Genomic DNA, 13,712 nt, shown 5'->3' with positions numbered 1-13,712 from the left:
CGTCCCACGTTCCCTCCCCGCTCCCCCGCCGGCCCCGGGGCGGTCTCTCCTCTCCTCTCCGCTCCTCTCCGCTCCTTCCCCGCCGCCCCCGCTCTGCCGGCGGCGCAGCAGCCCGGGGCGGGCGGGCGCCAGGCGCTCTCGGCTCCGCCGCCTCCCCACCCCGCCGCCGCCGCCGCCATGGCGGTGCGGAGCTCCGGCGCTCGGCGGCTGCTGCTGCTGCTGCTCCTGGCCGGCTCCGCCGCCAGCCCGGCGGAGGAGGGCGGCGGGCGGCGGGAGGCGGGCGGCGGGGAGCAGGGCGAGGAGGCGGCGATGCCGCACCACGACTCCTCGTACGGCACCTTCGCCAGCGAGTTCTACGACCTGCGCTACCTCTCCGAGGAGGGTGCGGAAGGGAGGGAGGGAGGACGGGCGGGCGGGCGGGCGGCGGGGACAGCGCGGGGCCGTGGCGAGCGGGAGGCGGCGGCGTTCAGGACGAAGGCCAGCGCCCGCCGCCATCTTCTGCCCGCAGCCAACGCCGTGCGGGCCGCCGGGTGCCGCGCCGGGCTCGGGGGGCTGCCCGCATCGGGGCTGAGGGCCCGAAGGAAGCGAGGGGAGACGGAGCACGAGCTCAGGGCCCGGCTGAGGGCGGCGGGAGGCGGCGGCCGGTGCCCGGAGTGCGGTGCTCTGTCGGCACGGGAGAGTGATGGAGGGGTTTATCGTGTTGTTGAAGTGCCGTGAGATGGTGTGAGTGGCAAGAAATACAGCCGCGTTTTGCTTTTTTTCGAAACAGATGTTGGATAGAGTGGGAAAAAATGAAACGGAGAGAAGGTGGGATGTGCTGCAGTCAGTCTGGTACTGATGCTCCACTCTGAACTGCTGTGAAACGTTGCTGGCTTTGTATGCTTAAACCAGCTGACTGCTTTACCTAGCCCATGGTGTGGCTAATGGAAGCTGTAATTTGCGGGTTATGGCATATTTCCTCTCCTTTGGCACCATCAGAAGCCTAGAAAGTGAATCAGGGCTCACAGGGCATTCAGGGCACGTGTTCCTGTTTGTTCGGAGATGCTGCAGCCTGCAACTTTCAGAGCTTTTTCTGGCTATGCAACATAGTGCTTTGTTTTTAAGCTGGCTGACTAAAATCACATTAAAATACCAATGTTTATAGAATAAAAACTGAACCTCTGCAAGCCAAAATCGATCTGCAGAGTAGATGTTTCACAGTAAAACCTATGTTGTACATTGCTGGCATGATGGAATGAACACAGAACTTTCCCACTTGCACGTTAGATGAACTAGAACCGAAGGTGGCTATTTGTAAAACAAATCTCTGTAATAAGATGAGAGTGTTGGCCTCAAGTTGCACCAGGGATGGTTCAGGTTGGGTATTCAGAAAGATTTCTTCTCAGAAGAAGTGGTGAGGCATTGCAACAGGCTGCCCAGCGAGGTGGTGGAGTCAACATCCCTGGAAGTATTAAAGAAATATGTGGATGTTGCACTGATAGACATGGTCAGTGGGCATGGTGGGGATGGACTGACAGACAGTTGGACTAGATAATCCTAGTAGTCTTTTCCAACCTTAATGATTCAGTGATTCTAAGAGAGGAAAGGTCTGCTTGCAGATGTTCATGCCATGTCTTCACTGTATTACAGAACAGCAAATAAGCTATTGCCTGGAGTCATAGATCTTCCTTATCTGTCTTCTCTGTGCCTTACCTGACAAGTGATTGCAGGTCATTGCTGCAGGCATTGCCTGTTTTGATGCTCTTCCCTTCCGACTCAGTGCATGTTTGCTGTACCTCTTAAAGGAGAAAGTATCCATTCAGTATTCATTCCTAAAGCTGAGGAGTCAGAATTCTCTGCCTTGGATTCCAAGGGATCCAGACTTGCACAGAGAGCCAGCTGAGTGGAGATCCTCAAGCCTTAGCTGAATAGCCTGCTTCATGTTGGTGCTGCCAGAGCTTACATAGTCAGTGGAAGGCTTCCTGCCCTTATTGTAGCAAAGTTGTGTTCCATTGTTGTTGTGCACCTGAAGAATGTTGCAAACCTGAGGAAATGGGTTTTTTTCATTTCTCTGTATTATTTTAGTATCTCAATCCTGGACCCACTGATAGAGGGACTGTGTCTGTGGCAAGGTAGCAACTCACTTATCACCAGTCAAAGTAAACACTATTGGAACTCCTTATCTTCTGCATTACTGCTTTTTTTCTCCTTGTATCTGTTTGGTTATGCTTTGTTCTCATTCTGCAGGCTACCCTTTCCCCACTGCACCTCCTGTGGATCCATTTGCAAAAATCAGAGTGGATGATTGTGGAAGAACAAAGGGATGCTTCAGGTCAGTCTGAGATAAAAACACAGGTACCTTACATTTGCAAATGCTGATTGATTGCACTTAAGTGTTTGATTGATGTTCCATATGTTTTTATTATCTGGGAACCTATTCTGTAGTGCAGGACTGTTTTATTCAAGTAAATTAGATTATTTAAGGGCATCATAGTTGTGGGCAAGATTAACTTATGATCCTTACATTTTCCTAAAGCAGTTCCTTACAAAACAGGGACTCAGCATTTCAACACAGTAATGCTGTGCGTATGTAATTGCTTGTCATTATGATTAAATATTCTATGTTCTTATTTTTAAAAAGTGATATTTGCAAGCAATTAGTAGTACTTTAATAGAGCATCATTTACGTTTCACATTCTCTTAGTTTTTCTTGCAGAAGCATAACCTCTGTAGTAAGAAGTTGAAAGGCAAAGTTTGCGTGTTTTTCCATTTCCATTTAGGTATGGCAAACCTGGCTGTAACGCAGAGACTTGTGACTACTTCCTCAGTTACCGTAGAATAGGAGCTGATGTTGAATTTGAGTTGAGTGCCGATACTGACGGCTGGGTGGCAGTGGGATTTTCCTCAGACAAGAAAATGGTAAGGTTCTTAAAGTTCTTCGTGTTGATAGTGTGAACACTTTAGCATGCTGCAATATTAATACTTTATATTTTCTCTGTCAAAAGCAGAGCATATATGTAAAAACTGACTTGTTGAAAGCAAAGTATCCGATAGCCACTGGGTCTTCTGTCTCCTCAAAACTGCTTTTCCCTTCTCTGCTAAACAGTGTTTTGGTTTATCTTTGAGTGTCTGAATATTACTAACTTTTTGTCTTTTTATTATAACATCCTGTTGAGCTTCTCACGTTGACATTACTTGGACAAAAGGCACTTCAGGACAAAAGTATCATGTTGCTTTATGCTTCAGTAAATCATCTGTCTTTCAGAGATACAAATATGGCTTTCACTTTAAACTGTGAAAATTCTCTTGTTTCCCAGCCACGAGGATGTGTGCTGTAGCCTATGGGCTTTCCTGAGCAGGTAGAGTTCTGCTTGTGCTTGGTGGCTGGAAGGTTGGCACGGTACGATAGATAGATAGCTATGCCTTAAAGCAAATGTTACCTTTCAGCCCAGGTGGACCAAACAGCACATGAAATCACAGTTTCCAGTAATAAGAATGAAAGCGGAAAGATTTTCATTATAAATTTGTCGCATCAGAGAAGCCTTCCTCTTTTGTTCCCCTGCTGACCTCATCCCTTGTCATAACTTGAGGGTGTTTTGGTATCTGGGATACTTTAATGGTAAAATGACTTTGCATCAAAAGAGCTCTGCTGTGAGAAAGGGGCTGTACCATGGAGGCCCTGATGAAAACATTGTGGCCTGGATAGAAAAAAACTTCAAGGGAAAAAAAGTGTTTTTGGGTTGTCAGATTTTTTTTTAACTCCTGTGACCTATTTCTTTGTCTCAGATAACATTATAGTTTTCATTATAGTTTTAACATTATAGTAGCAATGATGGGCTCTAGACCGAAGTTGGAAAGGTAGCCTGCAATAATACTGGGTACAGAAACTCTTGAAATGTGTTTTAACTGTTTTTTTTCCCCTATTCCCTCACTTTTGACACATCTTTACCAGGCTTTCATGGACATAGTCCCAGAGAGATACACCGTGCCCTTTTTGAATCCTTTCCCCATAACAGCAGACTGATGGATGGTCACGCTAGCAAGCACTGCTTGCGGAATCAGTGTGACCTATCAGAAAGATTTGTGTTGGAAGAGTAGGGCCCATGTCTAACATAGTAGTGATACCTGCAGCAGTGGCATTCAGCAAAATGCCACGCATCAAACTTGCAGTGTTTTAATGGTTCATGACAGCAAGACAGTGCTCCTAAAATTAATACCTGAGTGATGCAATGCTCTGCAACTTTAACAGTTACCTTGAATAAACTATTCTAACAACTATTTTAATGTTTCTGTGAGCGACTTAAACAAACAATTGCCTCACACTTCTTTCTATTCCTTGTTTCTTTGATTGGTAGTTTGTACTATAGGAAGAGGCGCAAGTTGATTAATGTTTTCTGGTATTCTACAATATTCTGTATTGTTACTGTTGGCTGATCATTTCTCATTTTCTCTTAAGATAAATGAGAAGTTATATTATCGTAAGTGAACGTGAGATTAGAAAAGACAGTCTGTAGTTTATGATAATAGTTATACAGATTTAGTAGATTAATCTTCTCTAACTTATTAAGTTATATTGCAATTCTACTGCAATACAGTAGATTTTGCAAGCATCAAGGAATCAAGACTGCCAATTTTACTGAAGCGAGATCCCAGAAGTTCACACATTATGAAAGAAAACAGCCTTCTGCTGGTCCATTGTGTGATGTCAGGGTGATATCATGCCTTATAACTGTGTTGTGTATGTTAGGTTGTTTTGGATCTTAGAAAGATCCAAACAAGAACGCAGAGATGGTAAGAGTAAGTAAACGACAGTATTTAGTCCATGCTGTTCAATCTGCATAAAGAAACATTCCTAGGGAAAAGAATATGTGTGTATTTGTAACTTAGAAAAAGGGAATTAGAGACCCAAGTCTTGGTTGTTTTTTAATAGTTGAAATTGTATAAATAAATGAGGAAATGCTTTATGACACTTGTTTTCCTTTTGCAAAAATGTTTTTGCCGTGTAGGGAGGAGATGATGTCATGGCTTGTGTTCATGATGATAATGGAAGAGTCCGAATACAGCACTTTTACAATGTTGGTCAGTGGGCTAAAGAAATCCAGAGAAATCCTGCTAGAGATGAAGAGGGGGTTTTTGAAAACAATCGTGTAACATGTCGATTCAAGCGTCCTGTATATGTTCCTCGAGAGGAAACTATCGTAGACCTGCACTTGAGTTGGTACTATCTGTTTGCCTGGGGTCCAGCAATTCAGGGTAAGTTGATATCTGTGGTACTGACAACTTAGGTATCAAGGTTGATAAAAATCGTTCAATGACATTATTACTCACTGACATTGTAACGCTGCATGCTCCTCTATGTATGAAAATTAAGTCTTTCTACCTATTTGTTTGATAAATCTTTAGAAGTCAAATGCAGCTGATGTTATTTCTTTCTGCCCTTGCCTATTAAAGGTTCTATAACTCGTCACGATATAGACTCACCACCTGTCTCAGAGCGTGTGGTCAGTATTTACAAGTATGAAGATATTTTCATGCCATCAGCTGCCTATCAGACCTTTTCTTCTCCATTCTGCTTGCTCCTCATTGTTGCACTGACCTTCTATTTATTGATGGGAACCCCCTGACCTCTGGAAAGTAACAAGAATTTGCCAGTGAAAGCTTCTCAGGATGGATGGATATATGATGGATGGATGATGCGTATTTCTATTGGAATTTATATCACACCGCCATCGTCATCTAGCTGCTTTTGAACATAGCTTCTCAGAAGAATGAAATCACCATCTTTTGAGTGGCTGAGTGGTGACAAATCATTTAAGAATAACCAGTGAACAAATAGGAGACGATGTTCAGTGTTGTGACTACTTGCTTAACAAAGACTTTTGTAAAATCAGTGTGTGTGCGTGCGTGTGTATGTGTGTTTGGGAGGGGTGCCTGTATGTGTGGTTAGGAAAATTTAGCGATGCACATCTTATCAAATAGCAAAAAAATGCCTTCCAAATTGCTCCCAGAAAGCAAATTTGGGAAAACATTATAAAACCGTTTGGTACTTCTGGTGCAAAGTCCAAGTGTGGTTTCTGAACTTAGGATCAGGATGCTTACACTGCAGTATAAAAGCTACCCTTCCTGAATGGACAGTTGGATGTTTTCTTAAAATGAATATTTATCAAAGTTTATTTGCTCTGGTACTTTCCAAAACAATCCTTGAATAATAAAGCAAGAACAGGATTTTTTTTTTAATGGAAAGAAATGATCAATGTCTTTACAACAGTAGCGTTTCAACAGCCTTCCTGAAAGAAACGCCTGCTTGTTTTTTGAGTGAGATATTGCATTATGCAAACAAAGGGAAAGGAGAATGCAATCATTTGAATTCTCCATGCATAGGAAAAGCAAGTGTAAGCCACAGAGAACACTGAAGTTTCTAACAAGCCATAGAACATCCTCCCAATCAATGAAGTATGATTTTCTTTCTATTTAAAAGCAGTTATGTTGCTGATGTGTAAATATGTTTTTAAATAGTTGTGGAGCAGTACCAAGAAATCTGTTTTACTGTGTTATATTCTTGTATATCCTGTTCATGTTAAAGGTGAATATGAGCAGCAGATGTTCGCTTACAAAGGAACGGAGATATAATTGAGATAAGAATTAATAAAAAGATCAGCACCTTTTATTTCACGAAATTGCTGCTGAAACATAGTTACAGTGGAAAAGATGGGCTAAAAAGGGAATGCACTTCCATTTTTTATCACCAATAAATGATACGAAGATGAATGCTAAATATTATAAAACTGTAAAGTGTCAAAATACATTTGAGCCATGGAATGTTCTGAAAACACTGAATTTGTGTGGAGAATTTATGTAATTCGTGTGACATGTATAGGTGTAGCAGTTGAATGTGCTTAGGTACAGTTGTTCATTCGTTTCCCAACTTGCATTATTGCACCAGAATTCTCTAACATGATGCACTTAAGGGCTCTGTAATGTAGGATCTGGTAAAACATGTGATAGATGCTCTTTGTTTTTTCATTCCTGTATAGATTGTAAAAAAAAAGTAACAAGCTTTGCTGGGTTTGCATCGTTCTTCATGGAATGAAGTTAATAGTTTTATTTTAGGTTCTACATTCTTGAAAGCAATTCTGTAAGTAAAGAATAGTGAAATAGGCTTGAAAAGGAATCACAACTCCATCACAAATCCTTTATTACCTTTATTATCTTTATAGAAAAAGATTTCCCAGTAACATACAACATTTTCTTTGATGTCTTTAAGGATTTGTTTGCTTAACATTGCTGGACTAAAATAGGGAAGAGAAGAATGCAAATTGAAGTGAACTTTCAAGGTGCATATAGTAGCTTCTTTTGTGTAAATTACCTTCCACAAGTGGAATAACCAACTCACAATCTGATGAAATTATGTAGTGGAAGCCACCTGATAAGGAAGGTCAGTTTTGGACCTTCGTGATTGTAAAACTGAGGTCTAAGGTTAGCAGAAGCAGAGAGCTGAAGTCTCGGATAATGAGTTTTATAGTAAGCAGCCAGGTGAAGTGAGGAAGTTATTAGGGCCAATTCCTTCTCTCCAGTGTTGAAGTCTAGGCTGTTTTGGGAGCTGAGATACTAAAGCCCCTTTTGTGAAATCACAGCTGCTCAAAGTGGCCTCAGGGTTACTTTAGTTTATGGCTTTTTAATTTACTGGTTTAGATTCAAGCATTTCCCCACTTGCCCACTAAAAGGGTAATCTAATAACAGAAGCATACTGAAGTACGCTAGAAACCCATTTGGGCTCCTTTAATACAGCACTGCACTTAAGATAGCCTGGCTAGATCTAGGCAGAGACATATGTTAAATATGGCAATAATAACACCAAGGTAAATATACAACACACGTAGAGCTGCTTTGCACTGTAAAGCACTCTGCAGGGAGTTAGAGCTTTGTAAAGGTTGAAAGTTCAAGCTCTAAAGCAATACTGAGGTCAGAGCTGAAGCACAGCCACTTATGGGAATGCCCCGTGCAAAGCATAAACTGCTCCAGGCCACAGATGTACCCGTGCTCTAAATTGGGGTAGAAATACAGCTCCTTTTTTTTGTTGTTGTCTTTTTCTCTTTTTGAAATATTAGCACTCCTAATTAGCGCTTCTAAATGACCTCGATCCATGAGCTTCAAAATATCTAATTAGAACTAATTAAGCATTTCTAATTAATTGGGAGGAAATAAAGGTCCACAACAAGCAGCAAAACAATCTATTACTTGGCATTTAAATCTATGGCTGAGCTATGTTATTACTTTTTGTACGCTACTTCTCAGGTATCAGAAAAGCTGCTGTGTGTTCCCTAAATGTTTGGTAGAGTGTTTAAGGAGAACTGGAAATCATAGTATCATCATAGTCTCATAGTCTCATGCGGGTTGGAAGGGACCTTAGAGATCATCGAGTCCAACCCCTGGGATTCGAGCCCCTGTGTAGCAGAGCGGCACTTCTACCACTTGCGCCACAGGGGGGATTCGAACCCGGGCCTCCAGTGTTGCAACGTGGCATTCCTACCACTGCGTCACCGGGGCACACAATGAAGATAAATTAGATTCAGGAGGTAGGATAAGTGGTGGGGTTTTTGTTGTTTTTTTCTTTGGAGTAGAAAGTTTGTTGTATCGTGGCACTTTGTCTGAGAGTTGTAGGAAAAGCAGGATTGTGTGCTTTCCAGATTCAGGAAAACAAGGAAGGTACGAGCACTTGGATATAGGTGGCTGAGAGTAAATACGAGAACAAAAAGGCTGTAAGAGAAATGAAAAGGCTTTAATTCATTGGTGCTTAGCTTTATATAGTAACTAATAATTATTAATATTCGAGTGAGCATGGAAAGTGTTTTGTTTTTCATGTTTTCTTTCCTAATACTTTCCTAATGCTTAAAAGCAGGATTGATCCCTGCTGTATGGTTACTACAAAGTAGCTCTCTGCAAACTAATTGAAAACGGGATCATTTGTAGATTCTTTATGGTGACTACCAGTAAGCAGCTATTAAATAACACATTTCCAAAGCGCTTTTATTTTGAGAGTGAGAATAACTTGCTGCAGGGTAAGATTTTACAGAAGCAGAAGCTTTAGAAAGGTCACGTTTACAGCATGGTGGCCTTTGGAAATTTGATTTTGGTTGCTAATTACAAATATTATTAATATGAAAGATAAGACCATAAAGACCATAAGGCATTAATTAGCAGTCTTAAATATATTCTTTCCATGCAGAACCATATTCAGCTCTGTCCATAGCTCGTTATGTTAACCATAACGCCTTCTCACTCAGTCCACCTTATCTATGACCCATATACTTAAAGTTCATAAGCTATTTGAAGGAGCAGTCAGCTTCTTTGAGATGGTGCCTATCACAAAGGGACCTTGTGTTTTGACTGTATTGTCTGATAGGTAAACCATTATAAATACCAAGTTTGACCAGAAATTATAACATAAAGAATAGCATAGGAGAAAGAAAAATAATCAGAGAATAAAGACTTCTATAAAGTTTTTCTTCAGTGGAATCAAATAACTTTATGTATAGTTGAGACACTTGTCGATGCTATCTATGTTTTCCTCAGATAAAAGCTTAGCTGATTTTAGAATGTTGTTGGGTACAGGGTGATGCTTTCATCTACAGTTGTAACATTATAAGAGAATTATTCTGTTTCTGGAAGAGTATATTTTGATTAGATATTTTTAAAGCCCTCTGAGGCTTTATTAATGGGTGTCTTTATTAATGGACGTTGCAATGCTTGGCTAGCAGGAAAATAAGTACTTGTAGCCACCCTAATTGAAGAGAACTCCCCAAATGTCTTAACAGTTCTGAAAGAGTTTTTTGGCACTGACTTTTCCAGTCTTCACCGCAAGGATTAGAGAGTAACTGGAGCAATGCATGCAACAGCAAACTGCCCGGGTAGTAGCTTTGAAGCTTGACTGGGTTGCCATGAGGCTGGACCAGAAGAAAATCTCTCCTTGTGCTCAACAGCTACTGTGAAACGGTGTTAAAACTGTGTTAATGTCTTCTCTGAAAAGTATTGTGGTCTTCGTCACTAGCCTATGTCCTGTACCTGTGTCCACGTGTGATGATCCTGAGAGGTCTCAGCCCAGCTGTAAAGGGGTGTTATTAGGTAAGGAGGACTGAAAGACAGCTGTCTTCACGATCAGCCAGGTCACAGTTAGAACTCTGTATTGTGGATGATACTCCACTTCTTTCTAAGTACTGTTGTGAGTTGCGGGGGAAAGGAAGAGGCATTCTTTCTTTTTCAGTCTTTGTTACCCTTACTTTTCCTGTCCTTCTACTGAATCAGACATTTAAAAAGAGGTAAATTATCCTCCTTTTAGAGCGTACACCCTGTGGTCTTCGATTTCGTCTGGGCACATTGGCTGTTGACACTGCACTGCACTCTAGAGGCAGAACTTGAGCTCGTATACAAACCTGCTGATTTTACTGCAAAGTAAATTAACATTGTGACCCCTTGACATACTGGTGCGATGCATACAGATATGCTGTTTTTAAACCTCTTCTCCACATGGTTTCTCCAACACAAAGTAGTCAGTAACAGCTTTAGGAGAAGGAAACTTCAGGACAGATGAATAGATGGTTTGTAAGTAAGGCTGGAAGATGAAGAAGGGCTCATGGTTTTGTCTTACTTCCTATTTTTGCATGACTTTACATGTGGCAAAGATGTATGTAAATCACATGGAAATTTTACTTGATATGCAAAGAAGCATATCAAGGTTTCTGTAGCATTGTGTTAGGGCTTAATATCATTCTTCCACAGCCTGCCCAGCACAGATAGGGGTCTAACTGGAAGCCTGTTGGCAATTAAAAGAAAATCTCAATTTTCTGAGTATAAAAATTAATCTGTATGTTCATTTACTTATTTATTTAGCACATGCCAGCTCTTCACCTAATTTTTGCTAACTATTCTGTGCAGTTCATATATCTGAGTGTCTTATTTTTTGCAGATGCAATAAGATCTAGATAAACCTTCTTTTTCTGCGCTATTATTTATATAGACCCAATCATTACAGAATTACCTGTTAGCCGTAATCTTCTGAGTTGTTTCTAAATGCTGCTTAATGCAAATTCATGTTTACATTTGTAAGGAAGGAAGGAACTGGATTTTTCAAACATGCCAAGCAGCTGCAAATCACTTACGGCTTCTTTGCCTACTCACGGCAAAGTGATTGCAGCGTGATACCTAATTTAGTCTCAGAGCTCTCTCTTAAGCTTCACATCAGTCAGTTCAACTTTGTAAGTTGCCAATAGTAGAAGACTAAACAGGGGGAAAACTCGCCTAGATTCTATGCAAAGGAACAAAAACATCACTGATTTTTCACAAGAGCGATCAACCAGATTAATGAAACATATTCTTCCCAGAGTCAATATTTAGGCATACTGAATGTGTTGAAGGGCTGTGAAAAAATCATGTAAGATGGTTTAAAAACACAAGGTTAGACTGTATTTTGGGAATAAAACCAACCGAACAAAAACCTAAAACAAAGTGGAAAAGCTTCCATGTTCTTTTACTCCCAGCTCACATTTTTGGATGGTGATACAGAAGAATATAAATGAATACGGTGATGTTGCCTTCTACAGGATCATATTCGATCTTTCAGTATGTTAACTTCTTCACAGTATCACAGTCTCGTGCAGGTTGGAAGGGACCTTAGAGATCATCAAGTCCAACCCCCGGGATTCGAGCCTCCTGTGTAGCAGAGCGGCACTTCTACCACTTGCGCCACAGGGGGATTCGAACCCGGGCCTCCAGTGTTGCAAAGCGGCATTCTTGTTGCCTTCTTTGGTGGAAGAAAATCTCACATTATTATTGTCCTGGGTTTTTTTTTTTCCCAAACAAGATGAAAAAAAGATGTTAAAGAATCAAGGAAATATTTCAATGTAGACTGTCAGGATAACTGGAAACAATGAATGTCATACTTAAAACACAGGAGGCAAAAACCGTATTGTTTAGGTGACATCAGATGCTGGGTATGTCTTGGCATTTCTGATGGATATATTCTGAGATCTGGTTTGCTTTAACTTCCTAGCAGTTAAGTAGACTGTCATAAATACATTAACGCTCGCCACTTGGATTTGTGTTACATCGATTGTAATGGTTGAAGCTGAAATGTCATCTGCGCCTTTTTGATTTCATTCAGCATTCTCAAGATGAAAATTAGGTCTAATACACAGAAGCACTTCGTAAGTACAGCGCTAAGTGGTGTTCTGGTTTTTTTTTGGTGTTCTTTTTTCTTTTACTAGACTCAGTTCTGTATGCCAATACCCAGCATCCATTTGAAGACAGCGAACATTTCAGCTTATTTATATTCATGCACCAGTCTTTCTGAAAGAAGAAAGTAACAGTGGATGAATACATAATGGAGTGATAGTGACCTATGGGATTATTTTACAATCAATGCATGCCCTAGAGGATTGCTTTGTAACATCTGTTTTATACTAAACATCGGTGTTAAAGTGAGCCTTGTTAGCTATTTGACGGTGACATACAATATTTATAAACCTGTTATAATAAATGATTTTTTAGTCTAATAAGTGTGTGGTTTGGCTTTTATAAAAGGTTAAAAGAAATGGAAGAAGAAAGGTCTACGCCTTGCGTTGTATTAATTTCTTCCTCTGCCGTGGGTTTCAATTTATTACCCTGAGTAATTCCATTTCAATCAGTGAGCCTGGTCATGGTAACAACATAACAGACATGGGAGACTACTTCTGCTTTTCTTTTCCACTATCAGAATCACCGTAAGTAGAAGAAATCAGCTGTAATTTTAACAAATCAACCCAACTGACATTCAGTGTAACTAAATAGAATGTAGAAGTTTCCGTGGTGACCTCTCGTGTTTGTAATGGATTTGATGCAAGTATAATCAAGATACCAATATTTCAGACCTGGGTGTCTGATCTTCATCGCTGCTTTTCTGCATGGCCAAATTTAGATTTATTTTCCACATGCGCAGGTCGGGGCTGACACCTGCTGGCTTTGTTGCTGAGTGATTTCATAGTTTTGTGCATTTATTACAGGGATGAATCGTGATTAATTTGCTGTGGCCCATGTTGTCTGTCTCCTCTGCTTCCCAGCCACCTCAGTATGCAGTATTTTGGTACCACATCTGAGACTGCCTGGCAATTGCAGCTGTGTTGACTGCACGCCAAGCGAATGAGAACTATGGATTTCTTCAAAGGGCAACCAGCTTCAGTTCAACACACACAGTCACTAATGATGCAGCAGACAGTAATTACAAGTTTATTTATGAGATAATCTTTCGTATAACTGTCTACATAGGAGAGCATCAAGGACTGTCAATGTTTGCCACATACATACTTTTAGGCACACATGGCCAAAAAGCACTCTCTTTCCATTCTCTTCACCCTTGAAGAATTACTAATAGCAAAATACATCCAAAGGCTGCACACAGAGAATTTCTGGTAATATGGGTCCCTGAGGTACACTATGCACCTATGGCCATAAAAGTCCTTAAAGCACAAAGTGCCAGGATAATCTATACCTAAGTTGCCATCTAATCTAAAACTGCATTGCACTTCAGTGTTCAATGAAATCACTGCTTTGGCAGCAATCTGCTTGAAATCTGTTCCGGAATCAAGTTTTCAGACCTTCAGTAGTATCTCGTGAAGACCCTCCCTGAGCTGTCACCTCAGAGACCACTTTGTTTGTTCACATCCCTGCTTTTCAGTGTCCATGTTGTGGTAACACAAGACAGC

The 13,712-nt window shown here is 41.0% G+C and overlaps 1 protein-coding gene across 1 annotated transcript; it reads left to right on the top strand.

Annotated features, from left to right (window-relative positions):
* The first annotated feature begins 3 nt into the window (after positions 1 to 3).
* Positions 4 to 12,527, top strand: FRRS1L (ferric chelate reductase 1 like). The gene is made up of 5 exons (XM_015854298.3): positions 4 to 382; positions 2,227 to 2,311; positions 2,760 to 2,898; positions 4,986 to 5,232; positions 5,431 to 12,527. The coding sequence occupies exons 1-5, from the start codon at positions 178 to 180 to the stop codon at positions 5,601 to 5,603; spliced, it is 849 nt and encodes a 282-aa protein (XP_015709784.1). The 5' UTR covers positions 4 to 177; the 3' UTR covers positions 5,604 to 12,527.
* Positions 12,528 to 13,712: the final 1,185 nt, after the last annotated feature.

The sequence above is a fragment of the Coturnix japonica genome, chromosome 2, assembly GCF_054131305.1.
Source record: "Coturnix japonica strain WE chromosome 2, WE-NBRP24, whole genome shotgun sequence".
In the NCBI taxonomy this organism is placed as follows: Eukaryota; Metazoa; Chordata; class Aves; order Galliformes; family Phasianidae; genus Coturnix; species Coturnix japonica.
Note: the sequence above shows the minus strand (reverse complement) of the source record. Positions and strands in the feature narration are given on the sequence as shown.